This window comes from Silurus aristotelis (assembly GCF_946808225.1).
Source record: "Silurus aristotelis genome assembly, chromosome: 2".
NCBI classification, from domain to species: domain Eukaryota; kingdom Metazoa; phylum Chordata; class Actinopteri; order Siluriformes; family Siluridae; genus Silurus; species Silurus aristotelis.
The window spans coordinates 12,411,228-12,438,532 of NC_139575.1; the positions used below are offsets into that span (position 1 = coordinate 12,411,228).

The 27,305-nt window shown below is 37.3% G+C and overlaps 2 protein-coding genes across 3 annotated transcripts in view; one reads left to right on the forward strand and one right to left on the reverse strand.

The window, feature by feature from the left end:
- Nucleotides 1-7,404, forward strand: part of nme7 (NME/NM23 family member 7) — a 39,678-nt gene extending 32,274 nt beyond the window's left edge. For both annotated transcript variants that reach the window (XM_083569790.1, XM_083569789.1), the window contains 2 exons: nt 5,179-5,286; nt 5,949-7,404. In XM_083569790.1, the coding sequence (XP_083425916.1) occupies nt 5,179-5,286; nt 5,949-5,981 (141 nt within the window). In that variant the 3' untranslated portion in view covers nt 5,982-7,404. The remainder of the gene's footprint in view (nt 1-5,178; nt 5,287-5,948) is intronic.
- atp1b1a (ATPase Na+/K+ transporting subunit beta 1a) lies at nt 6,050-14,212 on the reverse strand. The gene is made up of 6 exons (XM_083569957.1): nt 13,931-14,212; nt 10,633-10,761; nt 8,808-8,963; nt 8,104-8,291; nt 7,858-7,938; nt 6,050-7,675 (listed from the first exon to the last, which is right to left on the reverse strand). The coding sequence occupies exons 1-6, from the start codon at nt 14,022-14,024 to the stop codon at nt 7,418-7,420; spliced, it is 906 nt and encodes a 301-aa protein (XP_083426083.1). The 5' UTR covers nt 14,025-14,212; the 3' UTR covers nt 6,050-7,417.
- Between the last annotated feature and the right edge of the window lie 13,093 nt (nt 14,213-27,305).

Here is a 27,305-nt window from a genome sequence, read left to right on the forward strand (position 1 = left end):
TAAGATAATCTCCAGGGCAAAGGTGGTTACTAAGTAACATTTTTGTCTTATTAACTTCAAATGAGAGAACAAAAACTGAAGGGCTTTGTAAATTATAATTGTTGGCAAATTTGTGGTATAAGAGGAACAAAACACTTTTTAGGTGCCGTAACAGAAACCTGAAAGTTTGTCACTTTGCTAGATTCTTTTTCTATAAACGTACAACCGGTTGTGTTTTATTCCTTTCGTTATAAACCTGTATATAAATTATAGTATATAAAAGTATAATTTTTCATTTACTCACAAGTTTATAATTGTTTTGACAAAAATAGTGAATGTAATAAAAGTAGAACATTCTGGAGAACTGACAAGTGCAGCACATATGATGGTGTTAATATGACAGACATGGAAAGGAAATAGTGTTTTCTTTGTCAGGGTTTAAGTTACATAAACGATTTATAATATAAAGAATGGACATTGCTTTATAGCAAAAGAAAGAATCTAACATTTGTTCTCCTCTTCCCCCCCCCCCACCCCCCAAAAAATAAATAAATAAAAATCAAGCATTTCATATGATATAAGTCTGAATTGTCTGAGGCAGTATTTAGTGCTTTGGTGTTGTGTTTATATACCAGTACTGCTTTTGACCATCAGGGTAGTGCACAAGGGAACCTGCAGTTACCATAGCAGTCGTCTCTGAGGAGACTGATTAAACAAGGCTTAATTAAGACCTTGGTAAATCAACATGGTGACTGAGCTATGTGATGGGTGAACTTTTACAGCAGTCTTCTCATGCATCTTGCTTGTTTCCTAACGTGGAGTTAGTGTGGTTTGTTTCTAAATACAGACCTCTATTATGTGCTAAATCTGCTCTCTGCTTTAAGCAACCTGCTGTTTTTTCTTCATGCATTTTGTGGTGATTTCTGAGCACCATTTTGAATTCTTCGACGTGTTCAGCTTATTTGCTGGCCTAGATTCACAAAGATTTCATTTTTATATTTGAGATGTGTGAGGGTGTGAGCCTACCTCGCATTTCAACTAGCACATTATTAAAAGCTTATGTCCCTGCAACATTTTGTGTAAATGGCCCAAGGACCATTGTGAAGTTTTTCCTAAACTTTAGCAGTAGGCTATACCAACGTTGCAATGCTAATGTTCTCTTTTTTTAGCAAGGTAAATTGGTATTTTTTGTTAATAGCTATGAAGTGGCATTCTCTGAACATGGATGGAGTGTGAAGCCAGACAGTGATCTCAGCAGGGTATGAAGTAATCACCTAAGCAGCCATTTATTTTACAGAAGAGGACACACATGCAGCTTTGTCTGTCAAAGAGAGCAGACTATAATGGCCTTTTTCACAAAACTCAGCATGTACAGCATGCCTCCATGGAACCATAGGGTTGTGTTTTTTTCGGACTTTATATTTATGAATGTATGATGACTAACGAATACAAAACTGCATTGGTGTATCTTTGTGTATTGGTCACACATTCTGTGGTCGTATCTTCTTGTCTGGTAATAAGGGGATGAGATTGGTCCCAACCAGATACAACCTCTAGGTGAATAAGGTAACACAAGCTGAGGTGTTGATGGTTTGTGAAAATTACCTCATAGCATTTATCTCAGGACTCCAGACTCAGTAAACATGAGTCCATTCTCATTAGTCTGTCATTAGAGTAAATACACTGTGTAGCAGCAGAGGGATACAATTATATGTGTACCTGGATATATGGATACTCTCCAGGTATGCTTTATAATAAAGCCCAAAAACATGTAGGTCATAACCAGTTGTAATGAAATGGCAGTTTACATTAAAGTATCTAGATGAAGTACAGTCAGCCCCAGATGTTCTCTCTTTTAAGAGACTGTGCACCAATGCTAATGAAGAAATTGTAGCAATATGTGAACATAACATTACATGCTATGAAATGTGTGTATGTGTGTATGTATGTATGTGTATGTGTATATATAAATATATATATATATATATATTTTACAATATTAATGACCTTATTATAGATTTTTTTTTTTTTGTGTGCGAATTGACCAAACTTGAAATTGCATTGACCCTCTTTCACCTGAAGCAAAATCAGGCTCATAATGTAGCTTGAAGTCTGGAACAGTTCTAATTGTGCCATGAAAAAGATTCATGAACAAGCAGTTATTAGTGATGCAAGTTACTCATCACCCCTGCCTGGTTATGTTCCACTTCACAAAACAGTTCAGTCTAGAACTGGAAAACTGCACCAGTTTTCTGACCGCCTGTCATATAAAGCACTGTTTGTGCAGCTCGTTGACTATGATAAAAATAGGTCCCCCACTTCTTCATAGCCTGAGGTCTTTTTTTTTGTTTTTGATTCAAGTATCAAAGCACATTGGTTGATCTGATCATAAAAAGCAAACGACAACACAACAAACCCTCTCCGAAGACTTGGTAAAACATATTATCTGTCTGTCCCTCAGTTGCTTTTTCTCAGTTTTTGCTTCAACGGGAATAGCATCAAGCAGACAATGACGTATATTGTGTCGGTGGCAGTGTAGGAACGGTTGATGTTAAATCTTATTTGTCCCTGAGCCGTGCACCCGTATGACGTCATATGTGCTCAGTATTGATCTTTTCAGTGTGTGGGATGAAATGGGGGAGGCAGTGTGTTTGTATTATTGAGCATACAAGTCTTTCTAACATCAACACATGCAAACAGAAGAAATGTTAAGCTTTTTTTTTTTTTTTTTTTTTTTTTTTTCTCTTCCCTTCTTCTTCTTCTAAACCCCAAAGTGCAAACTAAATATTGTATTCCTTATGCCACAGCAATCTACCACAAGTTTCTGTTGTTAAAAGCATATAGAAATAAATCATAGCTATTATCACTATTATCTCTAAATTGTGAAACACTTTATACAAATTCTCATTTTTAGAAGAAACAAGCAAAAATAGGAAGGATATCATTACACTGGTGTGGCCTTGAAATATTTGCCTTAGTAGAGGAATGTAATGAATGGACCAGTAGGCTTTGCTCCATAACACACTAATGCCAAGATTCTAATGATGAATTATGTGCTCTGGAACTTATTTTTCCTCAAACAGTAATTTACGATAATAACTTTCCTTTATGGTATGTGTGGTTGTTATTACCAATAAAACCTTCCTAACCTTATAATAATGTGTTGGTTTTGAGGGTGGGATTACGAGTCAGCTTTGCACTGTGTGGTGGGTGACAGGCGTGCGGCTTGGGAAAGGGTGTTGCTATACGCTTTCTTTGAGGCTTATTACCATTTGGATGAGGCCTCTCCTGTGAGCATCATCAGGGGAGGTAGATCACGTTTCCGCACGGCAGGGATTAGAGCAGGACAGCAGAGCCCATGCCCTGTGTACTCAAGCGTTTCACTTCATCATGTTCCGTTTTTGGCTGCAGCTAGTCAGCCAACTGATCTTTCAATGTGAAACACATGTGAGCAAGAATTAAAGTCCAGCATTCTACAGAAAGGGCAGCGGGATGGCAGCTGTGTGAACAGCAACACGACAAGTGTGTGGACACAAACTACTACCTTCCAGTGAGGCCTAGATTAGGGGTTACTTCAGTCAACTAGTTTACGTTCTCTACATGCAGATGTGACCACGTCCCAGTTTATTTTTAGTGGCTTTGTCGTGTAGTTTAAAGCAGCGTATTCACGTGTTTATCTTGAAGCTCAATTGCTATTTATACCTCGACACTTTTGAATTCTAGACTCTGATTGGTCAGAAGGTGTTGAATAATTTTCTTTCAGCAGCAGCTCTGACAATAGTGCCGTAGTCGAGGGAGATTACACTGCTATATTGATGCGCACGTCTTAATACGTTGTCGTTTCTATAGCAACACCTCATTCACAGGGGCTGGTGTGAACGGTGTAAGATCATAATACAAAATCTGAAAATAAACAATTTAGGTGTTTAAGGTGTTTACTAACAAAGAAAGATGATCAATGATGTCATGAGATTTGCGTACAGAAAGGGTTTAATTCACATTTTTGGAAGGAGTCTCCAAGGTCAGTGCTTTTAACAGTCACATGTAAAGCACAGAGGTTAAGACTCTGGGTTACTAATCTGAAGGCTCTTGAGCAAGACCCGTAACCTTCTGTGCTCCAGGGACGCTGTATCAAGGCTGACCCTGTGCTCTGACACAAACTTACACCGAACATTGCCGGGGTATGTGAAGAAAGAATTTCAGTGTGCTTTAAAGTACGTGACAAGTCAAAAGCACCTTATAAAGCTGCTCCTACCACAGGACAGTATTCAGGTTGGAGGATGTTGCACTATGAAAATGTGGGAATCCTGGTTATTCACTGAATCGATTTTGAATAAAGAAAAGTTGTTTTGATTAAATGCAGTCCAAAATAAAATAAAAAAGAATGAATCAGAAGGTAATTTCTGTGTTAAAAAAGGAATAAAATAAATCAACTCCAGGGTAGGAACAATAACTCAAACATTTAAAGCTCTAATGTTGATGTAAATGTTTGACAGTTTTGGCAAGTGACTTGATTTTAATCCATTAACTGAAAGAAAATGGCACATGGGCCTGTGCTCACAGAGAGACTTGTTTCTGTAGCTCAGTATATAAATGTGAGGACTTATTTTTCTCTCATTTTCTCAATTAAAACATGTCTGGAATGCTGAACAATCTACTCTGTGCCAGTCTGCTTCTTCTAATAGATGCTAGGATTAAACTCCTGCTTATCTGGAACTTATTCGGTGGCTGGGAGTTTTATGCTTATCTCTTGTTCTCATTCATTATTCATATCTTTTTTCTTTTCTTTTTTTTTAACAACCGCTCTAATACGAAACCGTGAGCTTGTCACGTGTATTACGCAACTTATTAGGCAACCTGAATGGTGTTATCCTTGTCATGTCCATGTGATTCTGATTGAGCAAAGAGGTACGAGCAGATGTAGCAGAAGTAACTAGTGCTGTTGTTTTACGAACAAATGTGAGTAATCTGATGCTTAAAGGAAGTAATCCAATTCCTCAGCACTGCAAGGTACATTTGATCATCAGCCTGCATGCATCTTAATCTGAGTGCTCTTCTGGCTTATTTTTTGTTTAAAGGAAACAGATGGTTTAACAAGGTGGACTCAGTCCAGTCTTGGGTTTAATTTCATTGTTGTAACTGCCCGGTATCAATGAGCTGCCATGTATTTATATTATCATTCCATGCGTTCAATTGCAGGAAATTGCTCGCCATTTGCGGCCCGCGACTTTACGAGCTCTTTACGGCAAGAACAAAGTGCAGAACGCAGTCCACTGTACCGACCTTCCTGAAGACGGGTTACTAGAGGTAAGCCGTCTCTTTAATTCACTTTTGTTTTTGTCATGCACTGGGGCAGTGTAAGCTGGACCTAATGACGCTCGCCTTCACAAATAATTCCACCTCTCGCGTCACTCGAGACAGAGACGCAGGTCTCATGACGGTCCACTGTGGGCTGACTCAAACCCACAGCATGCATAATGTCTCTGAGACATTGAGGGTGCAGGAGAGGGTGGGATTAAGTGGAGGAAGGGCTTTGTGGGGTTTTTTTCAGGCAGTAACTTTGGCCCATTCAGAATCATTGTTTCACACAAGCTCCAGATCTGTGCAGCCTCTTTAACAAACGGCTCCTTGTTAATCATTCGCCTGCTGGGCACCTCAACCAGCACATTCTTAGAGAGGCCAGGCACATGCGCGCGCACACACACACACATCATACAGAGAGCAGTCTTTCACTGTGAATCACTCTTGTAGACACACACACACATGCTTACACATTGTAGGCCTTCACGAGTGTTTGGGAAAGTCAGTGGTTGTGAAATAAGCAAAGCTGCTTGTCTGTGGTGCTGGCATGATAAAGTGCTGGGAAAAAACTGCAGCTCAAGCTGACCGTGCAATTCAGAACAATTGGACAATTATTTGTTTAGTTTTGTTTTGTTGTGTATATTTATGTGATGTCTCTCTTTTTACAGGTCCAATATTTTTTCAAGATCCTAGATGGCTGATTTGTAGATGACTTAATTGCTCATGAATGATTGTATGGTTGTTTAAATTAAAAACAAAAAAGCAACAGTCTGGTTTGTTGTACATTTATTTGTTTAGGCCTTACCTGTATTAAATAAAATGACAAGAGCAGATGCAACTCCTGACACATGTTTTTATGTTCAACATTGACTTTTAAGCTCTTTTAACATTGACTAAACATCATATTACATGGGGTACTGCATTGGATCTGATAAGTTTCTAACTCCGAACCAGTGACTTTGGTATCTGGATTTATACAATACACTTTATTCCTGCAGAAAAAAAAAACTTGTACAACTGCATAAATATAAAATTCTTCCACCATGTAAATGGCTAAAACATTCATTAGAAAGTTACATCACATTGTGATGTCTCCAGCAAAAAAAAAAAAAAAAAAAAGCAAAACAAAAAACAAAACAAAAAAACAAACAAAATATTTTTAAATTAAAGCACTGAGTTGCCACGGTGACCATAGGGAGGAACAGTCCTCCATTCTAGAATAGAAAGGGATCCTCCAGACTAGATACACACAGTTCTACACTTGAAGAAAAAGAAAGTAAAGCCTTATACAGAAATGTCATTAACCCCAAACTCCCACACTGCAAGATGATCAAATAAGAGAAGAAGTGATGTAAAAGTACTTTCCCCACAATCAACAAAATAAGTCAAAAAGAGAAGGAAAAAAAAAAAAAAAAGATTCCATGGAGTGCAGTCATTTACTCACATACGGACCTGGGGATATCAGCGCGTACCATGCCACTTTTATTTATTGTACAAATATACACACACTCGCAACCATGTACAAGCATACACTCGCACATACACCCCCCTCTCACACTCACTCAAATACACACACATACATACACACACACACACACACACACACACCTTGGACCACTAAACTGACTGACATAAGACAACAGAAATTATAACATGGCTTGGAAAGGACCATTGTATGCGACTACTGCACTGCACACTCCGAAAACATAGAGCGAGACCACACTAGGCAGAAATACTCAGGGACAGCAACACTGCTCGCTACATCAGTAGTGGAATCATAATTTACAGTAATGAATGAACATGTCCCATGGCTCAAGGAATATTCTCATTTACAGTAGAATAAATACTTTGCTATTGCTACTCTTCCTGTAATTTTTACATTCTAACCCTAGTCATATGCAGAGAAAGCTAGTGTAAAGCATACAGATTAAGTGTAGGTCCCGTATGTTATGAAAGTTTGTTCAAGACTAGTCGTGGTTGGTTTGTTGTTGTTGTTTTTATGTTTGCTTGTTTTTATGTTTGTTGTTTTTTTTTAGGTTTTTTTTTTTTTTTAATTGAACTTTTTTTTCATTGTCATCTGTCTAAATGATTACGTTTTGAAATGGGCAGAGTAAAAGTGCTATTCTCATAGCTGTGGTCATGATTTGATCATGATTTTGAAGTCAAAACGTCCCTGATAACGGTCTTTTTCACTGTAATCAATGTTTTCTCCATATACTTTGCACTCAATACGGAGCTCCTCGTTAAAGGTAATATTGGCCAACTGGATAGCCACAAGAGGCTGGAGGTAATCAGGGTGTAGCAGCTTGCCATAGTATGGATAGTACTGCAGTGGGTATCCTTGGGCCATGCCAAAGTACTTAATATCTCTGATTTTGCTAGCGTCCTCTTCTTTCTGTAGAACAGAGAGAAAAATAAGGGTGTTCAAAAAAAACAATGTATAAGTTACAATAGCAGAATAGGATAGGTCAGGTGAAATGGCTTTTCTATTCTCACTATGTGTTTGTCTGTGTGTGCATACTTGGGTATTTCTATTCTGCGAACTATAAAGTAAAATGTATGTTAAACACTCTGTACCTTGCTGTTGCAGAAGATGGGAATCACAAACTCTGAAACCATCCCAAGATCCACAGGGAGAGATACATTGGTTTTTGGAGGCTAAAGAATAAAAGAAGGCATCTGTAAGCTGCAAATAATAGCCAAATACCCTGCCTAATAAATGCAGGTATTATTAGATATTTATTCTGATTTAAAACAAAATGTGTAACAGTGACTTTTACTTTTCTGAGGATTCTTCTTTATTTTATTATAGTTGGAACTCACCCTGGGTCTGAAATTGACGATCCTGTTCAGCTTGACAATAAGACAGGGCTTGCCATCCTTAAAGCCAAAAGTCTTGTCCACAAGACCTGAGCATTCTTGTAACAAGGACCTCTTGAAGCGACAGGCCTTTCTCGCTCCTGAGCCACTGTCCTCCAAGTCCCCACGTTCAGTGTATTTACTTGGAACATCTAAGCATGCAACACAAGACAGGATTACAAATAAAATCATACCCGATATTACTAAAATCAGCAGACGGCATTAGCCTGCTCATAATTCACTGCATGGATAACAGATTCTTCATATTTTTATGCTACCAATCTATTACCTCCGCATTTGATATGTTGAAAAATGAATGTGTTACTAATTGATCAACGATGATTCCACATATTGTTAATTCCATGTTGCTTTTGATAGAGATTAAAATTAGCTCTGTAACCCATCTATTTTCTGATTCATCTATGCAAGTATCTACTTCTATACACAATTCCATACATCTAAAACATACTCCGGTGTGATCAACAATGGGTTTCTCTACATTATTTAGTTGTTATACACACACACACACACACACACACACACACACACACACACACACACACACACACACATATATATATATATATATATATATATATATATATATATATATTACACTTTGGTATGAACAATGTAGGCCCCAAACAAGCTGTGAAAACCCTGCGTACCACCACAGTCTTCAAATTTCATGTCATCTTCCTGTTTCTCGTCCAAGTATGGCTCCAGCAGCTCTTTCATGGATTTTACATATAGTCTATAACTGTCTTCCTCTTGCATGCTGTAGGAGATCTCAGATTTTTCAGAGCGTGGGGTGTGCGATAAACCTGAGGAGAGAAGACACAATGGATTTTTTTTTAAAATACTGCACACCTGTGTTCATAACATAAGACTTTAATAACTTCAAAATTAAACCCATGTTTTCCGCATTTCCCCAAATACACAAGCATTGAATATTGACACATCTGCTCTACTGCATTAGTTATACCCAAATCCATTCATTGTCATGGTTAGCTATTTGGATGAAACTCCCGTTCTCAGCCTGGCAGTAATTTTCCACCCAGCTCAAGCGCAAGGCCAAATTGGGGCGTGGTTATGAGCACAGTCTGTAAGGGGGAATGAGTGGGAGGAACTCATGTATCGCTTGCAAGGTCATGATTCCTGTTAACTGTCTTTCCATGGATGTGCATTTCATGTTTTTATACAACAGCTCCAATTTTCTTTTAATGCCAAAAATCTTTCAAAGAAAAAATACTGAGCTGTTTTTCTTTCACTACATGAAAACTTGTACAGACTCGGCCCCACTGTGCCTGAGCCAGCCCCCCCTTGCTTCACCTCACGTGTTTCACTCACACAATGGAAACTTTTAGCCCCTGAAAAAAGGGTGGGACTTCAGAGCAGTGAGCATGTCTACCACCTCCTTCTCTTATCATGGCTTCCAATCGTAGCGCGCTCTACTGGGCTCCACTCAGCACCTACTCATGTTCCTTCTTTCACTGAACCTATCTGCATAGAGGCTGCTCAGGGGAAATGGCACCAGCATACTGTCTAACACTGAATACAGCTAAATATATGCCAAGGCAACAGAACACACTGTGCAAACATTCACTGGCCCAAAACTGTGAAGGCTGGCCGGGCAAACGCCTGGCAATAGAAGAATAAGTACTCTAGCAATGCCTGAACGTCCTCCAAGATTAGCAGGACGACTTCAAATACTGTACTGCTATGATGTAATTTTCTTTTAGTGCCAAATGTCAGTTTCTTTCCTCAGATTTTACATGTTCTATTTTGTTACATAAGCTTTGCAAAGGTTGATTCACCATAAACCAGTGAACATGTTTTATGATCTTTATATCAAGAACGCATATACAGTTTAAAGCTTAACCACAATCAGCCCCTCTATAAGAAAAGCAATGCTGGCATTTGATGGTAGACATCAAGCTGTGAAGAAAAGCAGCAGCATTCATTCCTCTTATAGCTGACTAGAGAGTGGGACCAAAGACAAAATGGTTGAAAAGCTCTCTCTCCTTTCAGAACATGAAAAAGCTAGAGTAAGGAGAAGTAAAGAATTACTACTGATATGAAACATATAAAAACTGTTCGATTACTACTGCTGACCTGCATCATCATCAGCGTTGCCGCACACTCAGTTTCATTGCTGATGAAATAATGATGCATTATAACTCCTCAGTAACCTGTTGATGGCTATAGATCTACAAATGACCTTTTTTAAAGTTACTAAACAGACACCATTAGGTACGTTCTAACGTTTAATCCCAAGACAAACATAGATACTGATGACAAATGCTAATTAAAACGTCAACAGTGTCATGATTTTCAGCACAGTGGTTCGCCAGGAAATCGCTAGTTAGAATTAACACTAATTATCGAGGTCTTTTCTATTTGATGCAGTTTATGTATTTTACATTTGCCTCAATTAACAAACTGATGCTGAAGTGTGCCACAAAACACAAAAAATGTGTTAAGGTTAATTACCTGGGGGTGCAACTCTGTCCTGGTATTTGGGCTTGTAGTTGCTAAGGGTCATGAGCATCGCTTGGATGGTGCCAATGAAAATTCCAGCCAAGCAGCCATAGAAGATTACATAAAAGATGAAGATTTTAACTGCAGAAAAAAAGAAAGAGCAAATTACTGATGATCGAAAGGAAGAGGTTTACAATAAACACCGTGTAGCACCATTTCTCATTAATACCATTACAGATAAGTAAGAAGAAGCAGGGTTATTGATGGCCAATTTAGCATCTCCATAATACTGATGGTTAGGTGTGGATTATAAAATGTTCAAAGTGTTGCACTCTGATAGATGAATGAAATAATTGTCAAAAAAATACAGTTCAGTATATAATCACTTTAAAACATTTTGTTCGTTTTCTGAGACCGTACACTGAAACCCCACTGAAGGAAACTCGTCCTTTACACCCTAATATTCTTTCATAATGGTACATAATGGTAAAACAATGTCTCATTATCGTAGTTACATTTAAAAAAAAAAAAAGAATTGACTACAAAATGCTCAACTAAGCAAAAATCAGCTATGACATGTGACTCACATGACCAGGGGCTTCCTGATTTTCCATGTGAGGAAGTTTGTTTCCCACAGCAGCTGTATAAAGTTTGAAAAATGACAAAGCAAATCCAAACAGTTCAGAAATCTCTCACTCGTTTGTGAACGCCGGTGACAAGAGAATAACACGGCTTGCACACCACCATGCTTTCGGAGCTCTGTCGCATTTCCCTCTCCATGATAAGAATGACATGAAGTCAGGGCCCGACGATCTAAATATGCCCTACGGAATCTAAAAATGCCCTGCTCTACGCCCACCCCATCCACAGTGCAGACAGGTTCAGCTGCTTGCCAAACATGTTGGGGGCTTTATGGTGGTCAACCTTTCTGCTTTTCTGACCTGCAGTAACAAACAGTTTACAGATCTGCAGGAAACACCTTTACAGACGCATTGTTTCAAAGACAATACAATAAAATACCAATAAGTGGCTTCGTGTGAATCATTTTATGAGTGCGACTAAGAAATAAAAGGTGCTATGGGTGAGTTTGCCATCCTGGATTTGAGATACGCGTAGCTCCCCATGAAGTTTGAAGATTATTTCGCTTTCAGAAGTCACCTATGACTTCACCTATAAATAATCTGAATCTCATACAGGCCAAAGATCAATGCTTAGCATGGTCACGTGTACTGAGTGTGAGTTTCATCATGGAGACGGTAACAAGCAGATACTGTAGGGAATTCATAGGAGGAAGGGAAAGAAAGTGTCGGTAGGGACTGTAAAATGTGAAGATTTGAGTTGGAGTTTTTTGGATTATTCGAGTTGAAGATGATATTTAGGTGCCTCATTTCCTTCTTAGCTCCTCCTCCGTTTCTCCAAACAGCACTTGAGAAACTCGTGGCGCATTGTGACTTAAGGTTTATATCAATCTATATCTGAATTTTTGATATAAGACCCTTCTCTGTCAGATGAATACACCCTAAAGATCAACTCCTAGAAGCTTGAAGACCTGTAGTGCACCTCAGTTGGGGTTAAAAGCTATGCTCAGATATTGTGTAGCCGGTTAGCATTAGCTCACTTTTTTTTTAGCAACCCAAGCAAAACTCTTTTTCTTCCCTGTCGTCGCTTATACTGATTCACCAAAGCCAGGTCTTGTTTATTATTATTATTATTATTATTATTAAACAAATAGCAGTTCAGGATGAGAAGTTTGGAAGTCACGTTGCTAGTTGACTCCTGAATGAAGTTACAAGGCATCCGGCAAGCGACAAGTCACTCAGGCGGACACATGCCACCATTTTAGCGGCTTACATTTGACACAGAACACGGCGCTTTTTTCCCCAACACCACCTGTTGAGACGACGTAAATGTTGTCTAGAAAAAAAGCCTTTACGTGGCTTGTTTCACGATTTGGATCTCGCTAACAAATGAATTGTAGGACCTGGAATGGAGCGTGCGCGCGCACATTGTGTGTGTGTGTGTGTGTGTGTGTTGTGTGTGAGAGAGAGACAGACTGAGAGCCATGTGTCCTCCTGTCTCACTTCCACCACACAGCAGATAGACAGAAAGGAATGCTCTCGGGTGATAAACTATAATCTCCGACTCGCCTCACGCCCCAAAAGAAAAACATAAAAGCACCCAAAGTGCTTAAAAAAGTTTCTCAAGTGAAAAGTAAAAGGATGAACGCCGTTACCTGAACCAGGAAGCACAAACAACGAGGTTTAATGGGAGGTTTACATAGTTTGTGTCCGCCATAAAGTGTGTAGAGAACGAGCAGTGAAAAAAGAGCAGGCCTGAACTCACCTTGATTCACCTTGGAGAGAAGAAATTCACCTTTGTGTAAAAAAAAAGGGCTATAATGCTTAAACCCTACACCGTAATGTCACTGTAATTACACAGTAGCGAGACAACAACAACAACAAAAAAAGGTCCTGGCAGCACAAAACCCGTTACTGTCCTCAAAACATCAGGGTCTGATCCGAGTTTGGACCCACAACCCTGGTACCGAACAGAACTCCTCTTTCTATCACTATCTCTCAATATTAATCATCATCATCCTAGTGATAATTAACATCTTACATTAAAAAATACAATAAAATCAGAAACCATTTGTTTGGTCTTGTAGGTCCTGGTCATATCAACATTAACTATTGATTTCCTAAACCTACATAGAGAGTTAGACGGGGATTTCGTTTTTATTTTTAATTATTAATATTTGCACTGACACACATTTTATTCAGCATCAGCTGAACATCAAGGTGTTCATATATATATATATATATATATATATATATATATATATATATATATATATATATATATATATATATATACACATAGAGACCAATCATTTATTTTGTATTAATATACAAAATATATACATTATATGTGTATATCTTTATAAACCAGTGTATAGCAGGCGTTAGATTTCTGTGTCTATATCAGTGTAAAGGCGGTGTACTCTCTATCTATCTCTCTATCTCTCTATCTATCTCTCTATCTCTCTATCTATCTCTCTCTCTCTCTATCTCTTTTTTCCGCTAAAAATGAAAGTCACGACGCAGCGTGTTGAGGAAAGTCAGAGCGAACAGGTGCTGTGAGACCTGTTGTCTTGTCTTGTCTCTAGTAGCCTTTACTTTTATTTCCTTTTTTAGTCCCCGTTTTGAAACCGAGCCACTGAACATGTAAAACCCCACACTTGACGCTCCAGGAGAGGGGCAGCAGCGCGCCTGAGAGTCGGAATAGAGTGAATAAAATGTCAGACACTTACACCAACTGCCGCCGGTACGTCCTAAAAACTCCTTCTTTTCAGAATTCCACAGAAAGCTCTTCCATCCGCTGTTTCCCTCCTTATTCGCGGACATTTTTTTTATAATTTTTTCTCTTATTGTAGCTTGTAGTTCCCTTTTGTGCGCTTTAGTTTCGGGTTTTGTAGGTAGTCGCTGCTCTTTAGGTACCTTGCCCACGAGAGATGTACTCCTTTTGGTTGATCGTTTGCAAAAGGACAGAACTGTACCCGGCTCGTGGCTTTGGATCCGCCGATTTATACTTTATGCTGACCGGCCACGCCCACAGAACGTTCTTATAAGTCACCTTCAAAGCAGAAGTCCCGAAACTGACCAATCATAGAGCGGCTCGTGTTTTGCGTCACAATACTTTTTACGAGGATCCGACATCGAGCTGCAGTCGACGCGCGCGCGCGCGTTTAGTTAACAATATATATATATATATATATATATATATATATATATATATATATATATATATATATATATATATATATATATATATATATGTAAGTTAGTTATCGTATACTATTCACACTTGAAGAAAAGTGCAATCACGTTTCACACAGTCATTTTTTTTTATTACCTCAGAAGACTTTCTTTTTTCTTTTTTTTTTTTAATCATTGACCAATATTCCTATAAATGGCTTTCAATAATAAGGAACTGTTCCTGTGATTACTAACATTTCTATACCAATTTTATTAATTTATTATTCAGGACTGGGTTTTACGTGCCCAGATGGCGCTGTGATGCAAACTGACATTTTAAAGACATTTACAGCACAGATTCAATATCATCCCATATATACTTCAAATCAAATAAATGACTTTATATAATGTTGTTAAGTAATATTTGATAGTGCTCTTGATCTACTCCAGCTCCTCTAAGTCTGCCCCAGTGAACTCTGCTCTACTCAAGGTCAGTTGTGGGAGGTATCTATCACACACCTGGAAAGAGAAGCCATTCACCTTACACCAGCATGGACTATCCACACACTTACACACTCATTTAAACATGTCAGAATAGGCATGAAGGCCATGAAGGCCATGAGGTGACCACAGCAAAATTTTACTGGCTATGAGTTAAATCATTAATGTACAACTATTTTAAAAGAAAAAAATTTTTGAAAAAAAACTATTTGATTTCACAAATGTCATGGGATTCAGTACACATTGTTCTCAAGTGTTCACATACAAATAAAAAAAGAAGGGTTAAACCTGATATTTGTATGCTATAAACTAATCAGCTACTTAAACTCATATTTTCCTGTGTAAGAACACCGCATTTGGCAGACACCCTTATCCTTTACTGCATATTTGGCAACTTTCAATTATCTCTATTATACAACTGAGCAGTATTGGGTTGAGGGCACAGTGTTGAGATTTGAACTAACAACCTTCCAATCGGAAATCCAACATGTTAAACAGAACTTTTCCAAAATCTTTACAATAAAAATATGAGGTATGCTATTATAAACACTAAAGAACTATTATAGCACTATACACTTTTTTTTTTTTTTTTAGCATTTTAGCATGGCTTATTAATTAGTTATTTTATTTTTCAATGCAGAAATGTTATTATTTTATTATTTTAAACAAAATTAGTAGTAATAATAGTAGTAGTAGTAGTTGTAGTAGTAATGGTGTTGCTTAAAGTACATTATATTTTCGGTTTGACAGCATTATAAAAGCATTTTTTTATTTTATTTGTATAATTATGCTGAAAACTAAATATGTGTATTGGTTTAGGATCTCACAAGTGTCTTTGCAAATGTACTGGTAAAAGGTCACTGTCAAGCATGTATGGGTTGTGTTTTCATGTAAACACTGAAGTGTGGAAAAAGGTGAAAAAGGTCAAACAAGAGTGTTTGTTTGTTAAAGATATATGTATGTTCAGACGGGTGACAAATTAAAGGAAAATCTGGTGGCTCATACATATGGTATTTTGTGCTATCCTATGATGAAACATTTTTACCTGGTGATCTCTTTATGGTTGACAGTGTTCCCATTCACAAGGCACATGGGCTTACTGTATGGCCTCATGAGGAACTCATATGCTCATTGCATCTCAACCCAGATGCACACCAATGGGAGATATTGGGGCAATGTTAGACAGCACTATTTGTCAATGTCATCAACGATTCAGATATCTTTAAAAAAAATGTTTTTTTACCCTTTTGGTAAAGTTTAATTTAGTAAAGAGTACTACAATAAAGTGCATTTAAAGTATTTTGTAACTAACACCATACAAAGATACTTAATGTTGTTTTTTGCCTTTAATTTCTCTCCTATTTAAAACATCTACATGTATCCATATCAGTGCACATATACAATTTTATAATTTTTATAAATTTTTATAAATTATATACATTCTGTATTAAAACATTCTCAAAAAATGTTTTTGGAAGGTCATATTAACACAATATATATTAACAGATAATATTACATATGAACACATAATAACACAGATATATTGTTTAATCATATTTAAATAGATTTTCCATTCTTTTTAACCTGAAATTAATTTCAATTAATTTAATTTCAATTAATATTTTATTTATTATTCTAGCTGTATAGAAACAGCATCTAACCCTTACTTAATCTAAGGTATAATCCTAAATGGTAAATATTGACATGCTGCTCATTAATAACTGATGATTTACAAACCAAGTAGGCTGATTAGTGTTTAGCACTAGAGTCACAGTTTAGCACTAGAGTCACAGTTTATGAACTTCTTTCTAAACAAATCCCAGCACAAGTCTGAGGGCTGCTCATGTAGGCTGGTCAGAGATAAGAAGCCACAGGCTTTGTGTTTACATAGATCATGAGGTTGGCAAGTCCATTGGGAGGTGCTGCATGCTTTTGTAGGTTAAGCATTGTGTGAGTCTTTGGACTGTCAGACCCCAGTTCAGTAGCAACACTGTACATATTCAGGGAAATGGCATGTTCCTGCACAGAGTAATAAAAACAATTAAGCAAATAAAAAAAATTGGCCTTGAATTCAAAATATCTTTCACAGAGAGAGTCAGTGTAGCGCAGACAGATTGGCAGGTCTCTCATCACTTCACCTATTTTTAGTGCTTTGTTCTTGTAGTAATTGTTTTCTCGTGTAATGGCCTCTCCTGTTCACTTTTTTGTTTGGCATACAAAAGTACACTGTTATCAAGGAGCTATATTTATAAACGAGGTTCCTCTGCTAATTATAAAACAACATTCCTTTAAATGACACTAAATCACTATACACGTTTATATAATATGTCATAATCGTGTTATACCCTGTTGACATTATTTCACAAACAAATTCATGAGATGGACAAAGAGTACTTGATAAAAAAAAAGAAGTATAAACATTGTCTCATCACCACATCTAAAAAAAATATTACATTTATACTTTGTTCCAAGTCTTGTTCATTATTTTTACTTAAACAGTTTCCATCTAGTTTAGAGAGCTAATCACGTGGAAACATTTGTTTATATTCTATAGTAAGGACTTCATTCATACAGTTTAAGCCTGTGTTTTTTTTTTACATAACGTACAGAAAATCAACTCAGGTGTCATACACTTACCAACTGTTTTTTGTTTTTTATTAGTTTATGGAGATACTTTGAAAAGTGATTCTAATACAAACTGAGGTGCATTATGAAGACTCCACGGGGGTGTAGTTATATTAAAATAAACTCTGCCGAGTAATTCCTGTCTCTATTACAACATTAGATCATCTGAAGATTCCCACCATCCGTACGCAATGGAATCTGGAACTGCATGTTGAGATGGCTCCAACCTGAACTCTGGCCAATATTAACAGCCACAGTTAAAATCTCTTGGCATTAACACTTGCTACATTGTAGCTCAGAGCTCATCTTTCATCAGTGTTTACCCTTTCAGGCATCACTTTGTTCTTAAAAACACCTAGATATAAATCCTTAGAGATGAAGATGACTGGTAGATATCATTTCACAAAATTGAATAATGTCATCCATAGAAGGTCAGAGATGTAATAAGCACATTTTTTGGCAGATGGTGTATTTACATAACGTTTGGATCCACTTTGTAATTAATGCCAATGAACCCCTCAGCAACTCTTGTATATATGGTAACTTGTAAGTGTTCTAGTTTTTTTAGTAGTGTGGAGTTTATAGTCCAAAAGAATCAAACCACTCTTACATGTTGCTCATTTGCTCCACCAAAACACATCCTGATAACTTTAAATTCAAAGGAAATGCAAGAAACTGAGTGCTAGCCTTTTATCCAGCTGTTTCCTTCAAACTATCTTCAGATGTTAATGTACTGGATATGGCATGAGCATTTGCAGTGTTACTAACAAAGCATCTGGAGTCCAGATCAAGGCAACAGGTTTCTGGGCTGCAGGGTATACCTCGGTTGTACGCAGCACATGCCATGGTTTAACCAGGAAGTAGACTTAGTTACAACATTTTTGTGTAGATTACATCAATAAATCAATACATACCATTATTCAAATATTAGCTATTGGATGTATAATGCACACCTTCTGGCTTGAAGTATGTTTGTTTGAGCTTAATTATGTGGAATGAAACAGGACTTTTGTTTAATAGAGTTGGAACATATCCTCCAAACTCTTTAATTGGATCCAGGAACTTTCTGCTTGAGCTAAATGATCTCGTAGGATAGACACCCAGTCAGGATAACAGTAACATTACAAGAGATGTTATGAATTTCAGTGCGCCTAAATAAAAGTAAACGGAATCTATCAAATATATCGACGTTTATGATATAAATATGAACCATGTGCAATCACCCTTTTTTTTTCTTTAACAACATAGTCTTTTCTGCTTATTAATGATTTCCTATTTCTGTCATTCACTCAAATTCCTCATGCTTCTTTTTGTGCTCTGGAAGGAACATTGGATCTGCAGGGCACCTGGCTGGTCACAGCACTCGATACACAATTAGAGAAGAGACAGAGGGAAACACCAGGCTATCTGGCCCAATGCAGGCACTCCTAATGAGCAACAGAGCCTAAAGGGAAGTAAAAGCCAGACAGGCAGTCCCAGCATCCAGGACACACATTCAATACTTATACAATACCCAGAGCGTCACACAATTTTCCATACCACGTCATCCAGTTACATTGTGCAGCAAGAGCCTGTATGCTCTAGTGTATTGTACAACATTTGGGAATTCTTACAATATGTAGTATTCTCTTGAATGACACCTAAATTGTGCATAGGTTTGTGATATCTGCTAGATGTTGCATGTATAAGTCTGCTAATGAAGCTAATAAGATTAAGTCTGATGTAAATGAGATTTACTATAATGCTGTGCCATGGCTCATAGTGTGCTTGAGCTCTTTAATGCACTAGACATTAGGGCTTATTGGTATAGCTCTGGAAGTTTTGCATTATTATGTGACTACTTGAAAGATCTGAAGTTTTAATCTCTTCAACCAGAAGAATCAAAACAAATGTGTGAGATTAAATAAGAAGCAGGCTGTTTCACTTCGATAAAAACTCCCATGCTCAGCTTCAAGGGCCGCTTAGTGAAGCACTAGGAAACCCAAAGTCAATATTATGTTTTGAGAAAAGTACACGTTGTGATTGGTTATGACCGAAGAAATGACCCACACCCCTTGGTTTTTTGGCTCTGTGATTGGTGTTGGGAGCAGGCTTTGCCTCTGTATTTGTTTAAGCGTGTGTTCGTTGAGTTGCTCAGCTGTGTGAAATAGCTTGTGTGTGTGAGCTCAGGTAAGGTCAGTGGGACTGCAAATGTCATAAGGTCATGGCAATCAATGAAAAAAGATTACATAAATCTTTACATCTAAAAGCTTCATTCATTAAAGCACCTAAAGAACAAAGAAATGAAAACACACTTGTATGCATGCGGTTAGTTTCTTAAATTATATTATAAAATAATTATAAAAATATTCCTAAATAATCCCTACACTACTGTAATTATATTTTGAACCTTTTTTAATAACCTGTGATAACTGTAAGACGTCATTCCATATCATCACTCCATCTTCTCATGTCACCATTTTAATTCTTTAAACTGATAGTAAAAGAATTCCAAAAATCTTGATGCTTTGGAGTAAAGAGTGTGTGTGTCTGACCTTTCGAATAATCCTTTTAAATGTATTTAAAGACATTTGTCTATCAAATGCCAAATGTCTAGGGGACATTTAGAGCCATTTGTCTGCATTTTGATTTTACAACCTTTTAAAATGCTCGCAGTATAGCAGCATTAAATGCAGCATTACACAATAATATCTGCCATTTTGTGTTCAGCCGAGTTTAACTTTAAATAGTAATTTATGAATGTATACAGTATCTAGAAATTAATTTTGGAGGTACTAAATAAAATGATTTGAAGAAATAAATAGAAAGTGTATCATGTTCATGAATGGTTCTGAATCACTATAACAGTGGCAATAGAATGTAATTACATTTGTTTGGCTGGAACAGATAACTTCATTGGCCTTTTATGAATATTAAGAACACTATTTATTTTAATTAATGCATATGAATATTAATGCATATGAAATGTGAGGTTATTTGAAAGGTGCATGATCAGCAACAGTGTGTGTTACACTGATTAATGACATTAACAGTGATATGATGATTTCAAAAGCTACTCCTCTGACAAATGCAATAGTACTTTGGTACATTTGGCCTAATTGAATGAAGTTACTGGTTTTGAGGCAAGACCAGTCCAGCACCGGCCATCTCTTATGGACACAAACACACTTTCATTCACACCTTGTATGAGAGAATTTAGAATAGCCACTCTAGCTAAGAGTATATGAAGATAACCCAAAGAAATGTGAATTTTTTTTTTATCTGTACTTAATACATGTGCATTAACCTGATCTAATTGTACCTGACATATTGTATAAAAGTCTGAGTAATCTTCAGAATCTTGAAAAATACTTCAAAGAATGCTGAAACACTCGTTTTTTTTAACCCCTTTTTTTTCCACCTGATCTCATTTTACCTGACATACAATATAAAAGTCTGAGTAATCTTCAGAATCTTAAAACGAATACTTAAAGAATCCTAAAACACCTCTTTTCCCCCTTACATTCCAGGTGTGAACATTATAAGTTTGTTCCATTTGTTTAAAGACCAGTTGCTGTAATGCTTTTAATTATCAGGAATTTAACTCAGGAACTAGGTGAATAAAAACGATGTGAAAAAATGCAACACAGTTTCTATCTATCTACCCTCACTATCCATTTTAATAGGAACATGTGAATATATGCACATTTATGCAGTTAGCTAATCATTACAAATGAAAAACATTTTGTAAGCGTTACAAAGCAAAAATTCGTGCAGATAGTCAGATAGATAGATACGCTGAGCTAGATAAGTCACAAACTTTAGTTATGAATTTAACATCAAACATCACAATGTAAAAAAAAAAGTGTGATCTCTGTGACTAACTAAAGCATGGGTGTGGATATTAGGACTGGATTGAGTATTTCAGAAATTGCTGTTTTTCTGGGATTTTCTCGAGTCTCTAGAGTTTACACAGGAAGCAAAAAATATTCTGTGAGTGAGGGTTCAATAAAAGATCTGAGGGGAGTGATCAGACTAGTCTAAGCTGAAAAAAAGTCTATAGTAAATTAAATAAGCACTCGTTTTTTAACTGTGGCAAACAGAAAATCATTTCAGATTGTACATAAAATCTTGAGGTGGATGAGCTTCAACAGCCTAAGACCGTATCTCGTTCCATCTTGTCAGCCAAGAACGGGTGGCCGTAGACTCACCCAAACTGGATGGTCAATTAACAGCTGGGCTTTTTCTAGTCTTTAACTGTCCAGATTTGGTCTGTCTGTCTATTTTCCATGATTTCCTCAGATTCTTGTTGATGGTGGATTTTTCAGCCACAGATGAGGACAGGGGTGAAGTGTGGAATGCTGATGTTGCTTCACTAGGGGAAACACTGTTATCTTTTCTTCCTTCATTCACTTCAGCCAACAACCACACACAAGTCACATCTGCATGGGCATGCCACCAGCAATGTCAAAACTACTTTTGATGAACAAAATCAGCATGTAAAAAGGACAAATTGTCATCCAGGTTTTGAACACTATTAAACACATGTTTATCTACATGTATGAACTGTCCTGTTATCTTTACAGTTGGAAATTTCAAGTTCAAAAAGTTTCTGTTTTATGATTTTATCTAACTAGGATTTTTAAGTTAATTGAATGGCTAAGGCTCAAAATGCAATGTTTCATCTGTTCATGGGCTTGGAGCTTGGAGCTTGTTTACTCACCCATCTTATGCACATCAATTTTCTGAATGTTAATGTGCATTGTGTGCTGAGTACTTGGGATTCAGTTGGTACTTTTATCTGAAATTAATTCATCATTATCATATATCATCAAGGCTGTACAATGTGTAGAGTGTTACTGTGCCTGAATTATGGCAAACAGAGGGAAAGTAGTGGCACTTCTGAAGTTTTGAAGAATCATCAGTATTTTTGATGATAGGCATTTGGCTCGTAAATCTGTTCTAAAAGAGCAACTTGGAAATTCTGCCAGGCATTTAGACCATTCTTTTAGAGCAGAGATTTGGATTTAATCTAATTCAATTAGGATTTAATAGTGGCACAGGTCATGTTGATATCAATGTCCCCAGCAGCTATCAGAGCTAATAAGATTCTGGCACACTGCTGTCTCACTTCTCTCACTAAAAGGTAATGCTGGGTAATTGTGAGAACCTTTAGTCTGCTAAAATACAGATGCTAAAATATAGATGCTAAAATACAGAACAAAGAAAAGGTGTAAAGAGTCCTAAAAGGGAACACTGACATAACAAACCACTAATGGCCCATTGATTTTGTACGCAGTCCCTCACCCTCATGCTGATTAACATCAACATCAAAAAAGCATTTGAAATGCACAGCACACAGCTCTGTAAGAAAATAGGTAAATAAGTGAATAAAGTACATCTTTTATATATATAAGAGCTCACCAATTAGAATGGGCATCTATTTAATTATTTTCATCAGCCGTTAATGTCTATCACTATTACATTTTGGACATGACATGAAAGGAATGAAACAAAGCTGGTCATGATGTATAGATAACATTTTTAATAACAGGGTAATAGGATTAGTTATCACCCTAAACTTTTCAATGTATCAATGTCACGCTAGTTTATCAGTTTATTAATGCACATATTGCAGTGAAATGTATATGAGACAAATTATAAATTTTTTATGGTGTACATTTAAGCAGCTACATTTGTTCCCTCACCATGTTTACTTTTTTTATTTCTCAGTCGCATGTTAATTAATTAGGATATTAATAAAACAAAGCAAAAACACAGACTATCCCGGAACTGGAAAATAAAAATTCCTCTGTCCTGAAGACTTTCCAATGTAGGAAAATGTACTGACTGTTACTAAGTGTCTATCATAAATGTTAAATAAATGTCTGCTGAGGGACAAAATCACTATATGGACAATTCTATGTTTATATTTATAATTTTCTTAAATTATGTAGAGCACAAATCCATGTGTAAGTTGTTACTATAGAAATGATGACATATTAGAATGAGTGCATTTAAATAATCCAGTTGGTACTTCTGTCAAAACTGCTGTTACAGAACATTAACTTTCTGACAAATAGGATTCAAGCATTTGTATGATATAAGCTAGTGACAAAACAAAATACTGTCCCAGGTTAAGAAGCCTTTTATGGAATGATTAAACTAAAAATACACATTGCTCCATTTTGACCTGTATGGAACTCCACAACATGTGACATACTGTGCCATGACTATTCTTAGGCGTGTCCTGTTTATTTTTAGTCTTTCTGATTGCAGTAAATTTCCAATTAGATCAAAGCATCGCGACACCACTAATACATAACAAATTTTTTTCTGTACATCCCTGTAGATAAAGGTTTCATGTAATATACCACCAAATGTCTTACAACTAGAAGGTTTTAATGCAGAACGAGGCAAATCTGATTTCTTTCCAGTCAGCTTCTAGGTGAGCAAACATATTGAAACAGATTAACGTTAATTGAAGTAAAAATTATTTATATTTGATCAAGTCACTGATGTTTTCCACAGGCTAGTTATAGTAGCTTTAGCTGTTGATTTAGTTTTATTTTCAGATGGTAACCTGCTGCTTAGTTGGGTTAAGGTCTGGTTAATGACTTGGCTAGTCTAAAGCCTTTCACTTATTTTCTGCTGATCAAATATTGTCAGCTCACCGCCTTGCTGCACAATAAAGTTCCTACTAATTAGACTAGACACACGGTAGCCTCAGATTCATGTGCTTGGTAACAAGAGTAGCAGCCAATGAGTTTTTCTGCTCCTAAGACCCCCAACCACATCAAGGTCCAATGTTTTGTGTATTCTGAGATGCTTTTCTTCTCATCATGGCAAAAATAATGATTAAATGGATTTCAACATCTTTCTTGGCAGTTTGAATCAATCTCACAATGTTCTTCTTTTTCTTCTTCTTCTTCTTCTTCTTCTTGGCAGTTTGAATCAACTCACAGTGTTCTTCTTCTTCTTCTTCTTCCTCTTCTTCTTTTTCTTCTTTTTCTTCTTTCGGCTTCTCCCATTAGGGGTTGCCACAGCGGATCATCTGTCTCCATACCCACCCATCCTTTAAATCTGCCCCTTTTAACCCAACTACCTGCATGTCTTCACTCACCACATCCATAAACCACAGTCCTATAAACTTTTTCTTTCACTCTTGCAGACACTCTTCTATCACAAATCACTCCTGCCACTCTTCTTCACCCACTCCACCCAGCCTGCACATTTTTCCTCACTTCTCTAACACACTCTCCATTACTTTGCACTGTTGACCCCAGGTACCTGAACTCCTCCACCTTCTCCTCCTCTTTTCCCTCCAACCGCAACACTCCACTGCCCTCTCTTTTTTTCACACACATTTTCTCTGTCTTACTTCTACTGACTTTCATTCACCTTCTCTCCAGCATGTACCTCCACCTCTCCAGGCTCTTCCCAACCTGCTCACTACTCTCACCACAAATAACAATATCATTCCCAAACATCATAGTCCATGGAGACTCCTGTCTGACATCAACCTGTCCATCACCAATGCAAATGGGAAAGGGCTCAGAGCCGATCCTTGATGCAGTCCAACCTCCACCTTGAGCCAGTCTGTCGTTCTTACTGCACATTTTACTGCTGTCACACTGCCCTCATACATGTCCTGCACCACCCTCACATACTTCTCTTACACATTTGACTTTCTCATACAGTACCACAACTCCTCCCTCGGCACCCTGTCATACGCTTTCTCCAAATCCACAAACACACAATGCAACTCCTTCTGACCTTCTCTATACTCCATCAACATTCTCAAAGCAAATAATGCGTCTGTAGTGCTCTTCCTCGGAATAAAACCACAATGTTGCTCACATATGGTCACCTCCTCTCTCAGCCTGGCTTCCACTACTCTTTCCCATAACTTCATGGTGTGACTGATCAACTTTATTCCCCTGTAGTTACTGCAGGTCTGCATATCTCCCTTATTCTTAAAGATCGGTACCAGCACACTCCTCCATTCCTCAGGCATCCTCTCACCTTCCAAAATCCTGTTAAACCATCTTGTTAAAAACTCGACTGCCATCTCTCCTAAACATCTCCATGCTTCTACCGATATGTCATCTGGTCCAACCGACTTTCCACTCTTTATCTTCTTAATCGCTGCTCTCACTTCCTCCTTACCAATCCTATTCACTTCTTGCTTCACCATCTCCACACCATCAAACCTTCTCTCTCATTTTCTTTGTTTATCAGCTGCTCAAAATACTCCCTCCATCTTCTCAACACACTCTCCTCACTAGTCAACACATTTTCACCTCCATCCTTTATTTCCATCCTTTTAGCAAAATCTACCACAATCTGCCCTTCCACATTCTCCTTAAAACCATACCTACCCATCACCTCCTCAAATCTGCCCCAATCACCAATTTGTCATTCCTAGGTAATTTTCCCTTCTCCTCCATCTCACAACCCACTTGTGGAGCATAAGCACTGATGACATTTATCATCGCCCCTTAAACTTCCAGCTTTACGTTCATCACCCTACCCTAAACTCTCTTCACTTCCACTACACCCTTTCCTCCTTCGGCCAACAGTAGCCCAATTTCCACCGGTAACCTGTTGGCTAAAGATGTATGAATTTCTCTTTTGTGATCCGCAAATTTGATTTGGTACATGTTTTATGCAGAATGCTCTTCCTAACGCAACCCTCCCCATTTATCCGGGCTTGGGACCGGCACTAAGAGTGCACTGGCTTGTGCAACCCTAATGGCTGGGTTAATCTTCCTCTTACCTTAAAACCAACAAATATGTTGCCCACTTTGTGATTTTGTTGTTTTTCGTATCATTCTGTATAAAAAGTTTGCCCTTCCAGTATCATCATCCATGCCACATTCAAAGTTATGTAGATCCCAGTTTTTTCTTATTTTGTGAACATTAACTGAAAGAATACTAGAGCAAATTTACTTCTAGAGATTGGAACCCAGCATAGCTATTGTAAGGGTAAGTGAATGAGTTCTGTTGTACCACTTTAAGCTGACAAGGACAAGCCATTGACAATAAAACCATTTTCTTTTTAAGACCATGGGCAAAACGTGGATAATACAGGCAATGAAATGCCTTTGCCCTCTGGAGTGAGATTATATAACCCGTGTCACATTGAATAATGGAATGTGAGTCACCTTCAGATGTGAAGTAAAGAACAACATTTCTGCTTGCTTTACTCACTGCAGATGATCAAATTCTCCTTTAATTTGCCTTTAACTAAAGTCTGCAATTCATTATATTACAGATACCAGATCACCACTTTAGTTCAAAGTTTACTGTGACGCTCGTCCATTTATTGGTAAGACCAGTTAATGTTTGAACAGAGAACGCTGATAACCTCAAAGGCTTTAAATAAGTAGTGACTGCAGTTTATGATCAACTAATCTGAAAGACAAGTTTGTATTTACAAGGTCTAGGCGTAAGACTTATCTCTTTAGATTAAAGGCGTGCATGAAGCGATATTACTGCAGGTGCTGAAGTTTGTAGAATTACTTTTTTTTTATTTGTTTTGGCAAAGAAACGTCAAACAATTTTAATGATTGTTCTTATTTTCATTTTCAAACTGTTATTTTCTGTGTTTAGTGAAGCATTCACAAAAAGAGTGGCAGTATTTAAGATCGGAATTTTTTTTAACAACATCTACTAGTTGTACATCCAGTGAATCATCCCATACAGATGGTCCTTTTATAGAAAAATTACAATGCATCAATGAATATTATACATTTTCACAAAGACATTTGGGAATCCCAAGTTTACCTTTTATTGCTTACACAAACAATTAATCTTGTGATA